This window comes from Symphalangus syndactylus, chromosome X, assembly GCF_028878055.3.
Source record: "Symphalangus syndactylus isolate Jambi chromosome X, NHGRI_mSymSyn1-v2.1_pri, whole genome shotgun sequence".
Classification (NCBI taxonomy): Eukaryota; Metazoa; Chordata; class Mammalia; order Primates; family Hylobatidae; genus Symphalangus; species Symphalangus syndactylus.
The window spans coordinates 80,381,745-80,399,638 of record NC_072447.2 but is presented as its reverse complement, the minus strand read 5'-3'; the positions used below and the strand labels follow the sequence as shown (position 1 = coordinate 80,399,638).

The following is a 17,894-nucleotide window of genomic DNA, read 5'->3' as shown; positions in this document are numbered from 1 at the left end:
GGATGGCCTGAACCCGGGAGGTGGAGCTTGCAGTGAGCAGAGATCCGCCACTGTACTCCAGACTGGGCGACAGAGCAAGCCTCCGTCTCAAAAAAAAAAAAAAAGAAAAACAACAATAACAGACTTTCCAGTTGTATTAGTGCAGGGAAAAACAGGTAACAGAGTATTTTAAATATTCACAATTGCCTGAAGATAGTGTATCTTCACACTGCAATAATGTATGTTAGAGTATTACAGAAGTGTGGCATGTGGGTTGATTTTTCAGTATATCCTTCTTTAAATGTTTTTGTTCTTTTCAGGTGGATAAAGTAGAATCCTTCAAATATAGTCAGAGTACTAAGGATAGCCTCCATGCCAAGTACAACACCAAAACCTGTGCCACTGTAGTGGGTGATGATCAATGGGGACACCTGCAGTTGGATGCTACCTCTGTGTACCTGCTCTTCTTAGCCCAAATGACTGCCTCAGGTCAGTATAAGGATAGAAGTGCTGGGAGCCCCTGAGCATGGAGTCTGGGGTACTAATTAATATTCTTTTAAATTGAGAACCAGGAAGGCTGGGGTAGATCTTCATGAGACAGGTATTTTTTATTATTTATTAATCCTCAGATATCATGAGATGGCAAAGAAGGGCTAGGGTTTATTGCTTGTTCTCATACAGTACAATGACAAGCCTGCCAGTTAGTATAAATACAAATTCAATCACCTACTTTATGCTACTCTTTATGAATATATTATAAACAAGGCATCTGTCTATAGGCATCTAAATTATATTAAGAAAATTAACTTTGGAATCAGAATCCAAATTTTTAAATTATTGAATACTATGTCCTTTTCAGATGGTTCTCAATTTATTAATTTTAGATGCTTTACCTGAGAAAGGGAAATGTAAGAAACAACTTAATTTCCTTTTATTTCTCCTAAATTGGGGGAGGGCAATGTATCCGATTATACCTAGTTTATAAAAGTAATGGGACCTTTGCCAGAGCTTCCTAAACTAATGTACTTCTCAAAATACCATATTTTTGACATTTTAATTTCTTCATCTTCCAATCTGGTTATTGAGCTCCTTGGTACTAAGGGCATCCAGGGTGGGAATTCCCTCAAAATACTCTTCTTCTCCTTTTTTAATAGAAATAAATATTTGATGATAAACCTTTCCTTTATTTCCTCTAGAACACACAGCTCAGAAGCTGAATAGCCTTTTCTTAAAAGTATGAACTGGCTACCCAGATATGTCCTCCTGTTGTAGGGGAGGTTTCTTCCTGAATAAATGTATTTTTAGGTTTAATTTATTTAAATAGAATGACAACTATAACTCTATTTCTAATAATATTTTAATACTAATTCTGGAGTTTTGTCTACAAAGCAACAATGTCTGAATATCTCTTGTAGTTTTTCATTTTGAGCCCAGAATGCAAGCAGAAATGTATCAAAGAGGCTTATGGGAGACATAGCCATTCATTCAACAAATGTTTATTGATTCCCGACTTAACATTTGATTTTCAGCTCAGTCAGCTGAGTTTGATAGGTACTTGGAATAAGGTAGATATTATTTGATCAGGCCTTTGAGGAATAAGTAGAAATTTACAAATCAGAGAAGGGAAGGGAATAGCATGAATATAACATGGAAATTTGAAAGGTACTGGCCATCAAGGTAAGGCTGGATATCTTCTATGGTTAGAGTATAACATGCATCTGGGAAAATGACAAACTGTAAAACTAGAAGGTTGGGGCTAACTATTCGAGGGCCTGTGTACCATGCTATATAGTTTGGAGTTTAGTCCGTAATCAGTAGTAAGTCATTCAAGGTAAATAATCAAGGAAGTTTCAGATGATTCACTTCAGTAGCAGGAAGATAGATTGGATAGGAAAGAAGATTAAGATGGCAGACTAGTTAGGAAGTTAGTGAAATACTTTAAGGCAAGATTGATATAGAATTTATGTAAGGCAGTTACCTTGAGAATGAAAGGGCATATGTGAGATATAAGTGGTAGTATGCCAGATCTTCATAGAGTATTTAGCAATGCTCTACACAGGCCCTGATTAACCTTGGCCCATTACACTATTAGGGTGGAGGTTCCCCACCAGGAGGGATCAAAGGCTACCATCCTTTCCCAGCACTCAATTTGTAAAGCAGGGGTGTCACTCCAAAAGAAGTGGCCCACTGTTCTCACCACTAGCTCTGGAGCACTGGCACGGAAATTTTGCTGGGGAGAGAGGCAGGCTGTAAGGACACAAAGCTCTGTAGCTTTTCCCAAAGGAATTGACTTTATTTAACAGAGTGTGGAAAAGTTAAAGCCTAAAGGCAATCTCAAAAAACAATGGAGATTTGGGTTCTAAGCAATTAAGAGGAGGCTAGCAGCTCAATAAGAGCAAGAAGCTAAACCATATACTAGCTCAATGGCACATGGAACATTTTTCAGGATAGATTATATGGTGTACCATAAAACTAGCCTCAATCAATTTGAAAGATTTCAAAATCACACAAAGTATGTTCTATGACCAAAATGGAATGAAATTAGGAACAGAAAGAAACTTAGGAAACTCACAAATATATGGAAATTAAGCAATACACGCCTAAATGACCAATGAGTCAAATTTAGAAAATACTTTGAGCTAAATGAAAAAGAAAACACAACATACCAAAACTTACAGGAAGCAGAGAAAACAGTGCTTAGAGGGAAGTTTATAGCTCTAAACACCAATGTAAAAAAAAAAAAAAAAGAAAAATCAGTAACCTAACCTCCCACCTTAAGGCACTGGAAAAAGACAAGCAAACTAAACCCGAAGCAAAGAGAAAAGATGAAGTAATAAACATTACAGCAGAAATTAATGAAACAGAAAATGGAAAAAACAATAGAGAAAATCAACAAAACTAAAAGTTCATTCTTTAAAAAGATCAACAAAATTGATAAATCTTTAGCTACATTGACCAAGAGAAAAAGAGAGAATACTCAAATTACTAAAACTAGGAATAAAAGAGGGGACATCACTACAACTATAAAGAACTAAAGGGGAATACTATGGACAACTGGTTACCAACAAATCAGATAATTTTGATGAAGTGGGAAAATTTCTTGAAAGAAAAACTACTGAATCTGACTCAAGAAGCAAAGGAAATCTGAGTAGACTTACTACAATCAAAGAGAATTAGTAATATAAAATCTTTCCACAAAGAAGTAAGCCCGGGTGCAGATAGCTTTACTGATAAATCTACCAAATAAAGAAGAGTGAACACCAGTTCTTTACAAACGCTTCCAAAAATAGAAGAGGTGACACTTGCAACCTCATTCTGTGAAGCCGTTACTCTGATGCTAAAACCAGACAAAGATATCACAACAAAGTACAATTACAGATCAATATCTCTTATTAATATAGACATAAAAATAAACAAAATACTAGGTAACTGAATCCAGCAATATATTAACAAGTTTATATACCTTGACCAAACCATATATATTCCAGGAATGCAAGGTTGTTTTATTATCTGAAAATTAATGCAATACATCATGTCAATGGAATAAAGCACAAAGGTATATTATTGTCTCAGTAGACACAGAAAAACATTTGACAAATTCGACACCTTATCATGATAAATACTTACCAAATAAGGAATAGAGGAGAATTTTTCAACCTGATAAATGGCATCTTTGAGAATCCACAGCTAGCATAACATTTGATGGTGAAAGAATGAATGTTTTTCCCCATAGATCAGAATAAGACAAGGACATCAACTCTTGCCACCAGTATCTAAAATTGTACTGGCAGTTTAGCAAGGGCAAATAGCCAATAAAAAGAAATAAAAGGCATCAGATAAATGAAGGAGTATAATTATCTCCATTTGCAGATGATATGTTCTTACATAGAGAAATCCTCAGGAATTCATTAAAACTCTAGAATAAACAAAGTTCAGCAAGGTAACAACGTACAAGATAAAAATGCAAAAATGAATTATATTTCTAAACAGTAGCAGTGAATAACCAAAATGAAATTTAAAAATAATTTCTATTAAAATAGGATCAAAAATGAGGAATAAATTTAACAAAAGAAATATAAAATTTGTACTTTGAAAGATACAAAACATTGTTGAAAGAAAGTAAAGATCTAAATAAATGGAAAGACATCTATATTCAAGGATCAGAAGATTTATTGTTAAGGTGGCAACATTTCCCAAATTAATCTACAGATTCAGCATCAACTGACTTTGCAGAAATTGTCAGGCTGTTTCTAAAATTTATATGGAAATTTAAAGGACCCAGAAGAGCTAAAACAATCTTAAAAAAGAAGAAAGTTGAAGGACTCAAATTTCCTAATTTCAAAACTTACTACAAAGCTATATTAATTAAAACAGTACAGATACTGGCATAAGTATAGACATGTAGCTCTTTGGAGTAGAATTGAGAGGTTAGAAATAAGCCATCACTTTATGCTCAGTTGATTTTTGACAAAGGTGCCAAGATAATTCAATGGGGAAAGAATAGTCTCTTCAACAAATGGTGCTGGGACAACTGTGTGTCCACATGCAAAAGAATGAAATTGGACTTCTTCCTCACACCATATATAAAAATTAACTCAAGGCTGGGCGTGGTGGCCCAAGCCTGTAATCCCAGCACTTTGGGAGGCTGAGGTGGCAGGATCACTTAAAGTCAGGAGTTTGAGACCAGCCTGGCCAACATGGCAAAACCCCGTCTCTACTAAAAATACAAAAATTAGCCAGGCGTGGTAGTGTGTTCCTGTAATCCCAGCTACTCAGGAGGCTGAGGCAGAAGAATTGCTTGAACCCAGGAGGTGGAGGTTACAGTGAGCCGAGATCACGCCATTGCACTCCAGCCTGGGCAACAGAATGAGACTCCATCTCAAACAGCTTAAACAACAGAAATTTATTTTCTCACAGTTCTGGAGGCTGGAAGTCCAAGAGCAAGGCTGGCAGGGTTGGTTTCTGGTGAGGCCTCTCATCTTGGCTTTCAGATGGCTACCCTTCCTGTGTTTTTACATGGCCTTTTCTCTATGTGCGTGCACTCCTGGTTTGTCTTCCTCTTCTTATAAGGACGGCAGCCCTATTGGGTTAGGGCCACCCTCATGACCTCATTTATCTTCTTAATTATCTCCTTGAAGTCCCTATCTCCAAATATAGTCATATTAGGGGGTTAGGGCTTCAATATACAAATTTTTGAGGGGAGGACAAAATTCAATACATAACAAACACTTAGAGAAAAATATAGGAGTAAATGTTTCTGGCCTTGGGTTAAGAAAAAGCCTCTTAGATATGGCACCAAAAGCATAAGCTACTGAAGAAAAAATAGATAAACTGGAATGTATCAAAATTAAGAACTTTTGTGCTTCAAAGGACCCCATCAAGAAAGTAAAAAAGCAACCAATAGTATAGAATATTCACAAGTCATTTATCTGATAAGGTACTTGTATCTAAAAGAACTCTCAGAACTTAATATAAAAGATAAATAACCGGCCGGGCGCAGTGGCTCACGCTTGTAATCCCAGCACTTTGGGAGGCCGAGGTGGGCGGATCACGAGGTCAGGAGATCGAGACCACGGTGAAACCCCGTCTCTACTAAAAATACAAAAAAAAAAAAATTAGCCGGGCGTGGTGGCGGGCGCCTGTAGTCCCAGCTACTCGGAGAGGCTGAGGCAGGAGAATGGCGTGAACCCGGGAGGCGGAGCTTGCAGTGAGCCGAGATTGCGCCACTGCACTCCAGCCTGGGCGACAGAGCAAGACTCCGTCTCAAAAAAAAAAAAAAAAAAAAAAAAGATAAATAACCTAATTAAAAATGGTCAAAGAATCAGAATTTACATTCCTCTAAAAAGATGTTCAGATAACCAATAAGTACATGAAAGGATAGTTAACATCATTAATTTTGAAAGAAATGTAGGTCCAAACCACTATGAGATACCACTTCACACTCATCAGGATGACTGTAATCAAAAAGACAGATAATAAGTGTTGCTGAGGCTGTGGAGAAATTGGAACCCTCATACACAGCTGGTGGAAATGTAAAATGGTGCAGCTGCTTTGGAAAAGAGTATGGTAGTCCCTTAAAAGGCTTAAAAAAGAGATACCATATGATCTAGCCGTTTCACTCCTAAGTATATATATACCCAAGAGAAATGAAAACATGTTCACTCAAAAGCTTATACATTAATGTTTATAGCAGCATTACTTATGATAGCCATAAACGAAAATAACCCAAATGTTTATCAACTGATAATTGGATAAATAAAATATGATACATCTGCACAATGGAATTTTTAAATTTTTTTTCATGTTACTGCTACCTCTCAAGATGGAATATTTTGGGCAGTAAAAAATGAATTATGGATACATGCCACAGCACTGACAAACCTTGAAAATATTATGCTAAGTGAAAGAACCCAGACATAAAATGCCACATATTGTATGATTCCATTTATATGAATGTCAGCTAAGGCAAATCATAGAGACAGGAAGTAGATTAGTGATTACTTAGGCTGGGGGGCAACTGTAGAAGGGAAGTGGGGAGTGACTGCTAAGGGGCACAGGATTTCTTCTGGAGTGATGACAGTGTTCTAAAATTGATTGTGGTGATGGTCGCACAACTGTGCATACACTAAAAAACGTTGAATATATACTTCTTATGCATGCTTTTTACGTATCTCAATAAGGTTGTTTCTAAAAATGAGAGAAAGAGGCTTAATGTTATACAGATGAGTGCAGAATATAAGTGCAATAGACTACTGATTTAGCTCCATTTCTGGAGCCCTGTATGCCTTAGTATTCTTTATATAGTCACCTTTGGTCTAATCCAGCCCTATCTCATTTTATGTGTACTCACCTCTGCATTCTTTGTTCAACAAGCAGTGTCTCAGCTCTACAGGAGGCACAGGATCCAGAGGTACTCCATTTATGACCTTTCCTCAAGAGGCTGATCCCTTTCCTGTGGTTAACAGAGGTGTTTAAAATCACTTAATAAATTTTCAAACATCTACTGTTCAATGCTGTTTAATACCGTTCAGAATACTATGTGAGATACTCTTAGTGGCTATGTGAGATACTTTTAGAAGATGCAGATATAAATAAGATATAGTTCCTTCCTTAAAATTAAAGTACACATTTGTCTATAATACAGAGTAAAAAATTAAGTTCATAAAAGTAAGAAAAACAAAATTCTGTGAATCACAAAATAGGAGAATCAATGATAGCATCACAGAGGACATAGCATTTGAGCTGAGCCTTGAAAGAACAGCAGGATTTCAAGATATGGAGAGAAGAAGGCCATTTAAATGGAGAATATAATGAGCAAAAGGACATAAATGGTAGATATGTCTGGCATTTGTATGGTATAGCTGTGATGCAAGTCTAACATGAATAATACCAGTTTCATACTTTTGCCTTCTCTGTCTCTGCTCAATTGCATTGGCACACAAAGATGACAAGATAAAGCTATGAAGCTGATGTCCCATGTCACTATCATCTTTTCTCTTTACCGGCGTCTTTCCAAGAAGTTAGTGTCATTACTGTTACAAGAAAAAACACACTTTGCCACTTTGCTACTGCAGCTTCCCTGTGCTGTGGATGCTATTTTGACAGCCATGGATCAGAAGGAGTTTGCAATCTGATAGTACCAATCATATAGTTCTTTTTAATTATAAAGTTACACAGTTCCATGATTTAAAATATATGTTAATAGATCAAAGATTTAGATGTGGCCAGGCGCAGTGGCTCAAGCCTGTAATCCCAGCACTTTGGGAGGCTGAGGCGGGTGGCTCACGAAGTCAGGAGTTCAAGACTAGCCTGGCCAATATGATTTTGTATCTACTAAACATACAAAAAAATTAGCCGGGCGTGGTGTTGGGCACCTGTAATCCCAGCTACTCAGGAGGCTGAAGCAGGAGAATCGCATGAACCCAGGAGGCAGAGGTTGCAGTGAGCCGAGATCATGCCATGGCACTCCAGCCTGGGCAACAGAGCGAGACTCCGTCTCGAAAAAAAAAAAATTTTCTGATAATAAAAAAATACTATAAACAAAGTCCAAATTCCAACAAACTAGCAAAAATACTTGCAACCATATGATGTGCAAGAGACTAATTTCCTTAATATTCGTTAAAATATCAATAATAGAAAAAGTTTTTTTTAAAGTTTAATGCTGAGCAAATACACACACACACACACACACACACACAATATGTTTGTGCGAACCACAGAAGAGGGGAAGCAATGACAGCATCACAGAGGAGATAGCATTTGAGCTGGCCCTTGAAAGAACAGTGAGATTTCAAGATATGGGAAGGAAGGGAAGGCCATTTGAATGGAGATTATGAGCAAAAGGACATAAGTGGTAGAAATATGTGGCATTTGTATGGTATAGCTGTGATACAAATCTAAGATGAATAAGGCCAGTTTCATACTTCTGCCTTCTCTCAGCCTCTGATTTCTATTGAATTTTCAGTCTTTCTGGTACATACATATATATGTATGGTTACTCCTAATGGGTACAAGATTTCTTTTTGGAGCGATGAAATTGTTCTAAAATCAATTGCGGTGACGGTCGTACAACAGTGCATACGCTAAAAACCATTGAATATATACTTATAATGCATACTTATGTATCTCAATAAAGTTTTTAAAAATGACAGAATGTGGCTTAATATTATACAGATGGTGCATATATATATATATATATGTATGTATATGCCAAGACCATACATATACCATTTTATATATATATATATATATACTAAGACCATACATATACAAAGACTGGTATATGTATGTACCAGGAAGACCAGCAATTCAGTAAAAATCTGAAGGACATGACCAAACAGTTCATAGGAAAAGAAATATGAAATACAGGTAGCTTATAAATATATGAAAAGATTTACAACCTTACTCATGATAAAAAACTGGAAATTAAACTACAAGGAGGTTCTAGTTCTTATCCATTAAAGTGAGACAAAAATTAAAAATTTTTATTAAAATCTGTGTTTGCAAAGATGTAGGGAAACAGGCAGTTGGTGTTGGTATATAAACTGTAGAATTTCTTTGAAGAATAACTTGGAGATGATTATTAAAATTTAATATACATGATGAAGTATTTAGAGGGAAGTGTACGGATATCTGCAGCTTATTCTGAAATGTATCAAAAAGGAAGATGGATAGATATATGATGAACAAAGTATACTAAAATGTTAATGGTGGAGTTCAGATGGTGAGTATACAGGGGTCCTCTGTAAAATTGTTTCATTTTTTTCTGTTTGAACGTGTTCATAATAAAACTTTGGAAAATAATATGCATGCGTCTTTGGGTCAGCAATTCTAAATATCTGCCCTGATGTACTGGCACATGTGCATAAAGATATATTTCGACAAATACTCATTGCAACATTGTAGTGATGAAAGATTTGATACAACCTAAATATCCTTCAGTAGGGAAGTGGTTACATGAGTAACCATTCAGTGAAATGTTCTGTAGCCATTAAAAAAATGAGACAGATGTATTTGAAATTATCTCCAAGTTACTTGTATATGAAAAAGCAAAATGTAGTATAATATACACTACTACCCTTTGTGTAATGTTTGTGCATGCATAATATATCTCTGAAAGGGTACAGAAGAAACTGGTAAAACAGGTTTCTCCAGAGAGATTTGGCAGTGGTGAAGGTGATGTGGTTCTGGGTAGGAGGAAGACTCACTGGTTATCCTTCGGTACAGTTTGATTTTTTTCATGAAAGAGTATTACTAAGTGCTGACTTATGAAGGGCATGTTAGTTCTTAGAATTCTTTCTGAACTGGAATGGGTGTTCAGGATATTCACAGTGGAGTTCATTTGAAAGCTGACATTAAGAAACATTTGACAATCATTTTCCATCATGCTTCTAAGAATGTGAGAGGACTTTTTCCATTCTCAAGCCCTTTTAAGGAAGTTTTTTTCACCTAGATCTAATTGCTCTAGATATGCCCACTGTTCAGCAAACTAGAAATTCTTGGCTTTTTCTGGCTAACACAACTACATAGCTGGCACATGTACTCATTTCCATTAAACCAACACATCTGTTTTTGTGACAAATGCGAACAAAAATTGTTTTGTTTAAATAGAATAGCCTCCACCAAGTAAATATGAGAAGCTTAGAAGTTTAGTCTCTATAGCTAACCTGATGTTTACTTTTCCCTCCTGCTTGTTATAGACCGGAAAGGAAAAATTAGCTTCCTGATTTTTAAATTCTGAAATGATTTCTTAGTTTAGAATCAAGTAGTCCAAACCGAGTCTTTAATATGTAAACAGTAATATTTATTGTTATAAAAGAGGAGTATTAAAAGTTAACTGCTTAGTAAATTTTACATGTATAAAAACTTTTAGTGCTCAGGATTTAATAATTTTGTATAAAATTTTACAAAATATATCCTGCAGTTTTCTGATTTATTATGATTTTGCTTTTTAATATAACTTTAAATTACAAAAGTAGCACCTATTTCTTGTAGAATACTGTAAAATTGCAAAAAATGTCCAGAAAAGATAAAATAAAACTACCTTGAATCTCACCACCAAAGATAACTGCTATTAACTAACATCCTCCTGGTATATATTTGTGTAGTTCTGTATGTTTGAGGGGGGAGATATAAAGAGAGGAGTTTTTAAGCAAAAATGGATCATATTATACATATTAGGAGGCAGTATAGCATCTTACCTCCTAATGAAACTGCATTCAGCATTCTCTGAAATGAAACTGAAATCAACAGTCAATTGAGTCCTGGTTCCACTATTTGTTAGTTATATGACCTTAGGAAAATTTTTAACTCCTTTAAGCCTCATGGAGAAAATAGAGGTGCTTACCTCTTAGGGTTGTTGTTGTAAAAATTAAATGGATAATTCATGTAAAACATTCTGTGTGTAAGTTATAATATCTTTGCATGGCTTACATTTAGAATAATTATCATTTTTACTTAAAAATGCAATTTAAGTCCTTTTTAAAATCATAATTTTATCTATTTCTTGCTTAGTATTTAGACCCCTTCCAGCTCAGTTTTGAAATATTTGTCTTTTATTCCCCAAGTGCTTAGGTTTGTACATTTAAGCATATTATAAATTAGTTACCTATAGAATCAGATGTTACTTTTTGGTAAAATCTGTAAATAACAGTTAAAATTATTCCATGTTGAAATATGCTTATATCTTGCTTAGTTGGAGACTAGCCTAGGACTTGTTTGTGGTCTTGTTTTTATAGTTTAAGATCAAAGTGCCTTCCGTTGTTCCTAGGCAGGAGTAGGATTACTTGGGAGTAGTGAGATCACTTAGTCACTATGGCTGCCTATAAAGCTTATAGTGATAATTGACCAGTTCTGTATCTTTATTTCCTCTTTCTTCAGGACTCCATATCATCCACAGCCTAGATGAAGTCAATTTCATACAGAACCTTGTGTTTTACATTGAAGCTGCATATAAAACTGCTGTAAGTACTGATTTTAGAATGGATTTTAGACATATGATGTTTTTGTTTTCTAAATACTGGGCAACTCAGTTGTTTTCTTAATGCTGCTGCTCATAGTGAACCAACCTAAAAGGCTTCTGGCAGAAATTGTCTTTAGCCTCTTTCTTTATTAAGACCTGTCATCCTATGTCTTCTCTTCAAGGGGGTTACAGAGACAAGAGGGTCAGGATGCTATACTTTCATTCCTTTCAAATTCTGTGATATCTCATGGTATGTATTTGGCAATCTGGGCTAAATTGTGGTCTTATTTTAATGATTTAATGTCTTAAGAGCAAGATAGCTAGGTTGTATTGTGGGTCAGTTAGCTACTTAGAAATAAAATTTAGTCATGTTTGTAATATTATCTGTAGGTGTTGATTCAGTGCTTACAATGCAAATAAGTTATTTTTCCTTACAACTACCATATGAGGTAGGTTTCTGTTAAATTATAATATAGTTAACATCTTCTCTGTATAAAATGTTAGACACTATACAGGAATGCGATTTTTTTCTTCTTCAGTCTAACATAGACAACTTTTCGTTGTTGTTCATTGAAGCTTTATTCATAATCTCCAAAACTGGAAATAACCCAAATATCTATCAACAAGTAAATGGATAAACAAACTGTGGTATAGCCATAAAATAGAATACTACTCATCAATAAAAAGGAATGAACTGTTGATTCATGCATCAGTCGGTGAATCTCAAAGGCATTATGCTTAGTGAAAGAAGTTAGACAAAAAATGTACAGACTGTATGACTCTACTCACATAAAATTCTAGAAATCTATAGTGACAGAAAGCAGATCCATGATTGCCTCAGGAGAGGAGCAGAGAGAAAGATAAATTACAGAAGACTTTTGGAAATTTTACAAATATTCATTATTATGATGATAGTTTCACACATGAAAACATATCAAAATTAATCAAGTTGTACAGTTTAAATATGTGCAGTTTTTTTGTATATCATTTATACCTCCATAAAGATACAAAAGTTATTATTATTTGTTGAATCTGTGTTTCTGTTTCTTTTTCTGTTTTTGTCTGTCACCCAGGCTGAAGTGCAGTGGCACGATCATGGCTCACTGCAGCCTCAAACTCCCAGGCTCAGGTGATCCTCCCACCTCAGCCTCCTGAGTAGTTGCGACTAAAGGTATACGCCACCACATCTGGCTAATTTTTGTATTTTTTGTAGAGACGAGGTTTCGCTATGTTGCCCAGGCTGGTCTCAAACTCCTCGACTCAAGCAATTCACCCTCCTAGGCCTCTCAAAGTGCTGGGATTACAGGCATGAGCCACCACACCTGGCCTGTTTTCCACTTCTTACTAACCACCCTCCTCCTTTGTGACCAACACATATTTTTTATTTCTGTTAATTGGACAGTTATCTTTTAAATATATTTAAATAAATATTAGAAATTCATTTACCATTTCTGGTGTACTTCTTTTCTTCATGTAGATTCAGATTTCCAACTGGCATTATTTCCTTATGCCTGAAAAACTTTCTTTAAGATTTCTTCATTCTTCTAGTGATGAATTATTTCAGCTTTTGTATGCCTGAAGAAGTCTTTATTTCATCTTCATATTTGAAAAATATTTTCACTAGGTTTAGAATTTTATGATGGCAGATATTTTTGTCTTTCAGTACTTTAAAAATGTTGTTCCACTGTCTTCTTGCCTGTATTGTTTCTGATGACAAATTTGTTGTCAACCTTATGTTTGTTCCTCTACATGAATGTGCCTTTTCCCGCTGTCTGCTTTTAAAAGTTTCTTTTATGGCTGGGCATGGTGGATTCATGCCTGTAATCCCAGCACTTTGGGAGGCCGAGGTGGGTGGATCACCTGAGGTCAGGAGTTCGAGACCAGCCTGACCAACATGGAGAAATCTTGTCTCTACTAAAATACAAAATTAGCTGGGCGTGGTGGCGCGTGCCTGTAATCCCAGGTACTTGGGAGGCTGAGGCAGGAGAATCGCTTGAACCCTGGAGGCAGAGGTTGCAGTGAGCCAAGACCACACCATTGCACTCCAGCCTGGGCAACAAGAGTGAGAATCTGTCTCAAAAAAAAAAAAAATTTCTTTTATTACTGACTTTAAACACTTTGATTATGATATCCCTTGGTGTCATTTTCTTCATGTTTCTTCTGTTTAGGGTCCATTTAGCTCCATAGATCTGTGCATGTATCATTTTCACCCAAAGTTTTTGGCAATTATTTCTTCATATTGTTTTTATGTTCCCCCTCTTCCTTCGAGTATTCAATAACATGTGTATTAGGCTGTGTGATGTTGTCCCACAGCTCACAGATGTACTGTTTAGTTTTTTAATTCTTTTTTCCCTCTGTGTTTCATTTTGGATAGCTTCTATTACTATGCCTTCAACTTCACTAATCTTTTTATTTACAATGTCTAATTTGTCACTAATCCCACCCAATGTATTTTTCAGCTCATATACAGTTTTATCTCTAAAAGTTGAATTTGAGTCTATTTTTCTATATTCCATGTATCTACTAAACTTTCTGAATGTATGGAATATAGTTATAATACATGCTTTAATGTCCTTGTCTGAGTATTCTAACATCTGTGTCAGTTCCAGGTTGGTTTCAGTTGATTGATTTGTCTCGTTATGGGCTATATTTTCCTGCTTCTTTGCATGCCTAGTAATTTTTTATTGGATGAAAGACATCATGAATCTTATCTCGTTGCATCCTAGATATTGTTGTATTCCTGTAAATATTCCCGAGCTTTGTTCAGGGACCTAGTTAATTTAGTTGAAAACAGTTTAATCCATTATTACTTTTAAAATGTGTTTTGTGGGACCAGAGTCATGTCTAGTCTGGGGCTAGTTATTCTCCACTACATAGGTAAGACACTTCTGAATACTCTACCCCATGCCCCCTGAATTATGAAGTTTTCTAGTCTGGCTAGTTGCAACAGGCACTATTTCTTGTCCTGTGTGAGCACTAGGTATTTTTTCCCTTTAATTCTTTGGATGGTTCTTTCCTTAGCCTCAAGTAGTTTTCTCACTTACATGCATTCTTCATTATTCTGCTGAATATTTGAGGGGGACCCTCTGCAGATTTCTGTAGTTTTCTGTGTAGCTTTCTCTTCTCCGCTAGTCTGTCCTGCAAATTATGGTTACCTTGGTGTATCTGTACTCAGCTCCATTTCCTCAACTCAGGGAGTCTGCCAGGCTCTGTTTAATTTTCTCCTCCCTGTATAGTGGCCTGGAAACTCTTACAACAGTAGGTTGGGACAGTCATAGGACTCATCCTATTTGCTGCCCTTTCTCAGAAATCACTGTCCTTCATTATGTGATGTTCATTGTATTGAAAACCATTATGTTATAAATAGTTTTTTAGTTGTTGCAGGTGGGAAGGTAAATCTGGAACCTTGTTACTTCATATTCACCAGAAGCACAAACCTAACATAGATAATTTTATGCAAGCAAACATTATTTGTTGACTGATGGCTTTGCTTCTGACACCACAGGCCTGCTGTGGTTCAGTGCAGAAGTTAGGGTTCTTTGGCCTCTCCATTATATCCAATGATTATAACAGTAGAATTATTGATATTTCTGTATTCTCATACTCTAACCTTTGCTGTATAAACTAGAATGGAGCTGGACCGGGGGACAGGTAAGGCCAGTCATGGGTTAAACGTGGCTTACCTTCCTGAAACTTCACTTTAACTCAGAGATTTGGCACGAAAAGTAATTAAAGGTAGATACAGAGATATAGATGTGTGTGGGAGGGTGTGTGTTTGTGTGCATGCACATACACATGTGCACATGTCTGTTTCCAAGTTCCATTTAATGAGAGGGCCTAGAAGCAATGACACCTCAGTGATAATGACTGTACCCAGTGCCCAGGTCTTGGATTCTGACTATCATTTTCTGATTAAATAAACCAGGACTTCTTATGAAAGTGGTTGATTCCAGGGCTATGGTGGGGAAAATACGAGATAAGATCAGAGCATCTTACAGTGCCAAAAAGTGAAGAAATGTTCAAAAGGGGAGTGTTTTGTTTTGTTATGTTTTGTTTTGAGACAGGGCCTCTCTTTGTCACCCAGGCTAGAATTCAGTGGCGCAATCATGGCTTACTTCAGCTTCAACCTCCTGGACTCAAGCTATCTTGCCACTTCATCCTCCCTAGTAGTTGGAACTATAGAAGCACCATCATGCCTGACTAATTAAAAAAAAAATTGTAGAAACCGGGTCTCACTGTGTTGCCCAGGCTGGTCTCGAACTCCTGGGCTCAAGTGATCCTCCCACCTCAGCCTCCTAAACTGCTGGGATTGCAGGCAGGACCTACCATGTTCAGCCATGCTCAAAAAGGAATAGGCATGTCAAAAGGTCACAGGAGCCAACCTGAAAGAATACCCAATGGCCAAAGCTGGAACAGTTTGAACAACAAAATAAATAGTGATAGTGTTTTATTATAAGCCAGAGAAAAACCTAAATATCTGTAAGTTCATAGCAATATAAATAACTGAATAAATAAATAAATAAATGGGAGAGAAAGGACAGCTCTTCCTTAGAGAAGAGTTGCAACTAATGGCTGTAGGAGTAATGAAGAGAAATGGAAAATCACCATTAAAGCACCACTGTAATAATTGTTTCTGGCAAGATCCATCAGTGGATGCTGAATTAGTGAGTTAATGTTTGAGAGAAACAAGATATTTGCATACTCCTAAAGTATCTCTCTCAAGATATTTATTAATTATAAAGGAAAAAATAGTAACAGTAGAATTGAGAAACCCAGCAGACATCACATTAACCAAGTGATGAGGGTTAATATCACCAGTAATAAGACGCATCAGCATTGTATATCCCTGCTATGATGCACTGAGAAGGACACAGCATAATGTCTGTAATACATATTCTTGCCTAAAATGCATATTCTCAGTCTAATCTAATGAGAAAACATTAAGCAAACCCAAATTGAGGGAAATCTACTAAATACCTGATCACTAATCTTTGAAGAGTGTCAAGGTCACAAAAGACAAGACTTGAGGAACTGTCACTGATTAGAAGAGACTTAAAGAAACATGACAAATGCAGCATGAAATTCTGGATTGGACCCTGGAATGTAAAAAGGCCATTGGTGGAAAAAGTGGTAAAATCCAAATAAAGTCCATAGTTTGGTTAATAGTATTGTGCCGATGTTAATTTCTTAGCTTTAACTATTACACTGTGGTTATGTTAGATGTTAACATCAGGGGAAGCTAAGTGAAAGGCATATGGGACTTCCTTGTAGTGTTTTTGCAACTTTTGTATAAATCTAAAGTTGTTCCAAAATAAAAAGTTTTTAAAAGTAATTTTAAAAGCTATATGATTCAGGGGATTTATAGAGCTCTGGCTAAGAGGGTAGGCTTTGGAGTGAGATTCCTTGGATTCTAATCCTGGCTCTGTCACTTATTAGCTGTGTGACTTTGAATGAGTCACTTAACTTCTCTTTGCATCATTCGTTTCATCATCTATAAAATGTAAGGATTAAGGAAGATAATGTAAAATGCATAAATTAGTGCGTGGTACATTGTCAGTACCAATAGAGAGTAAAATTAGAATGAATGTTTACAATAAAATATTGTGCTGCTATTTAGGCTCCATCTTCCAGATCTACTGGGTATTTGCTTTAATGAAAAATTTTGAGAAACACCTCTCCAGATAGAGTTATAGTTCTTAGCCCTCCTGATTAACTGTTGAGGAGTCTTCCAACGGCTTGGAGGCCCCAGTATAATTTAAAGCTATTGGCAAAGTAGCTGCAGGGGCCACCCCACTCATTAGCATCTCCTTAATAAGCATTGTGGGTATACATTTATATGGCAAGTTAGTTACTCCTAGTGTCTTTTATTCAAGGGTAAACACTTCCTGCATCTAGGAAATATTTAGTAGTTATGACTTGCTAATTGTATATTGGTTATTTTATGCCAGGACTTTGGGATATGGGAACGTGGAGACAAGACCAACCAAGGGATCTCAGAGTTGAATGCCAGTTCAGTTGGAATGGCAAAGGTAATTTTCCTTTCTTGTTTGTACTAAGTATGGGATAAGGAAGTCTGGTATCCCTTTGTCACAGATAAAACTTAATGTGAGTGTGGACCATAATCAAATTAATGATTATTTTAAACCACAAGCAACATTCAGATTCTCCTGTAGAACCATGGATATGTAGATGAAAACTTTCATAAGCTGCAGATTTGATATCCAACTGCTTTTGTGGCATGTCTCTACTTATATTATATGCCATAAGGACTTGAAAGGACTTAAACTGAACTTATCATCTCTACCATTACAAAAACAAGCAAAAGAAGGCTTTTATTCCTTCCATTTACCAGTTGACCAAGCTTTATGTCAAGGAATCCTCTCTCAATCCTCTATCCTCTTTATTTTCCTCCATCCCCCAAATCATCATCATCATCATCATCATTAGCAGCAGC

At 36.2% G+C, this 17,894-nt stretch overlaps 1 protein-coding gene across 6 annotated transcripts in view; it reads left to right on the top strand.

The window, feature by feature from the left end:
* The window catches only part of PHKA1 (phosphorylase kinase regulatory subunit alpha 1), a 139,400-nt gene that overhangs the window by 19,037 nt on the left and 102,469 nt on the right, over window positions 1–17,894 (top strand). For all 6 annotated transcript variants that reach the window (XM_055268708.2, XM_063634348.1, XM_055268710.2 and 3 more), the window contains exons 4-6: window positions 300–468; window positions 11,359–11,441; window positions 17,389–17,469. In XM_055268708.2, coding sequence (XP_055124683.1) covers window positions 300–468; window positions 11,359–11,441; window positions 17,389–17,469 — 333 coding nt within the window. The remainder of the gene's footprint in view (window positions 1–299; window positions 469–11,358; window positions 11,442–17,388; window positions 17,470–17,894) is intronic.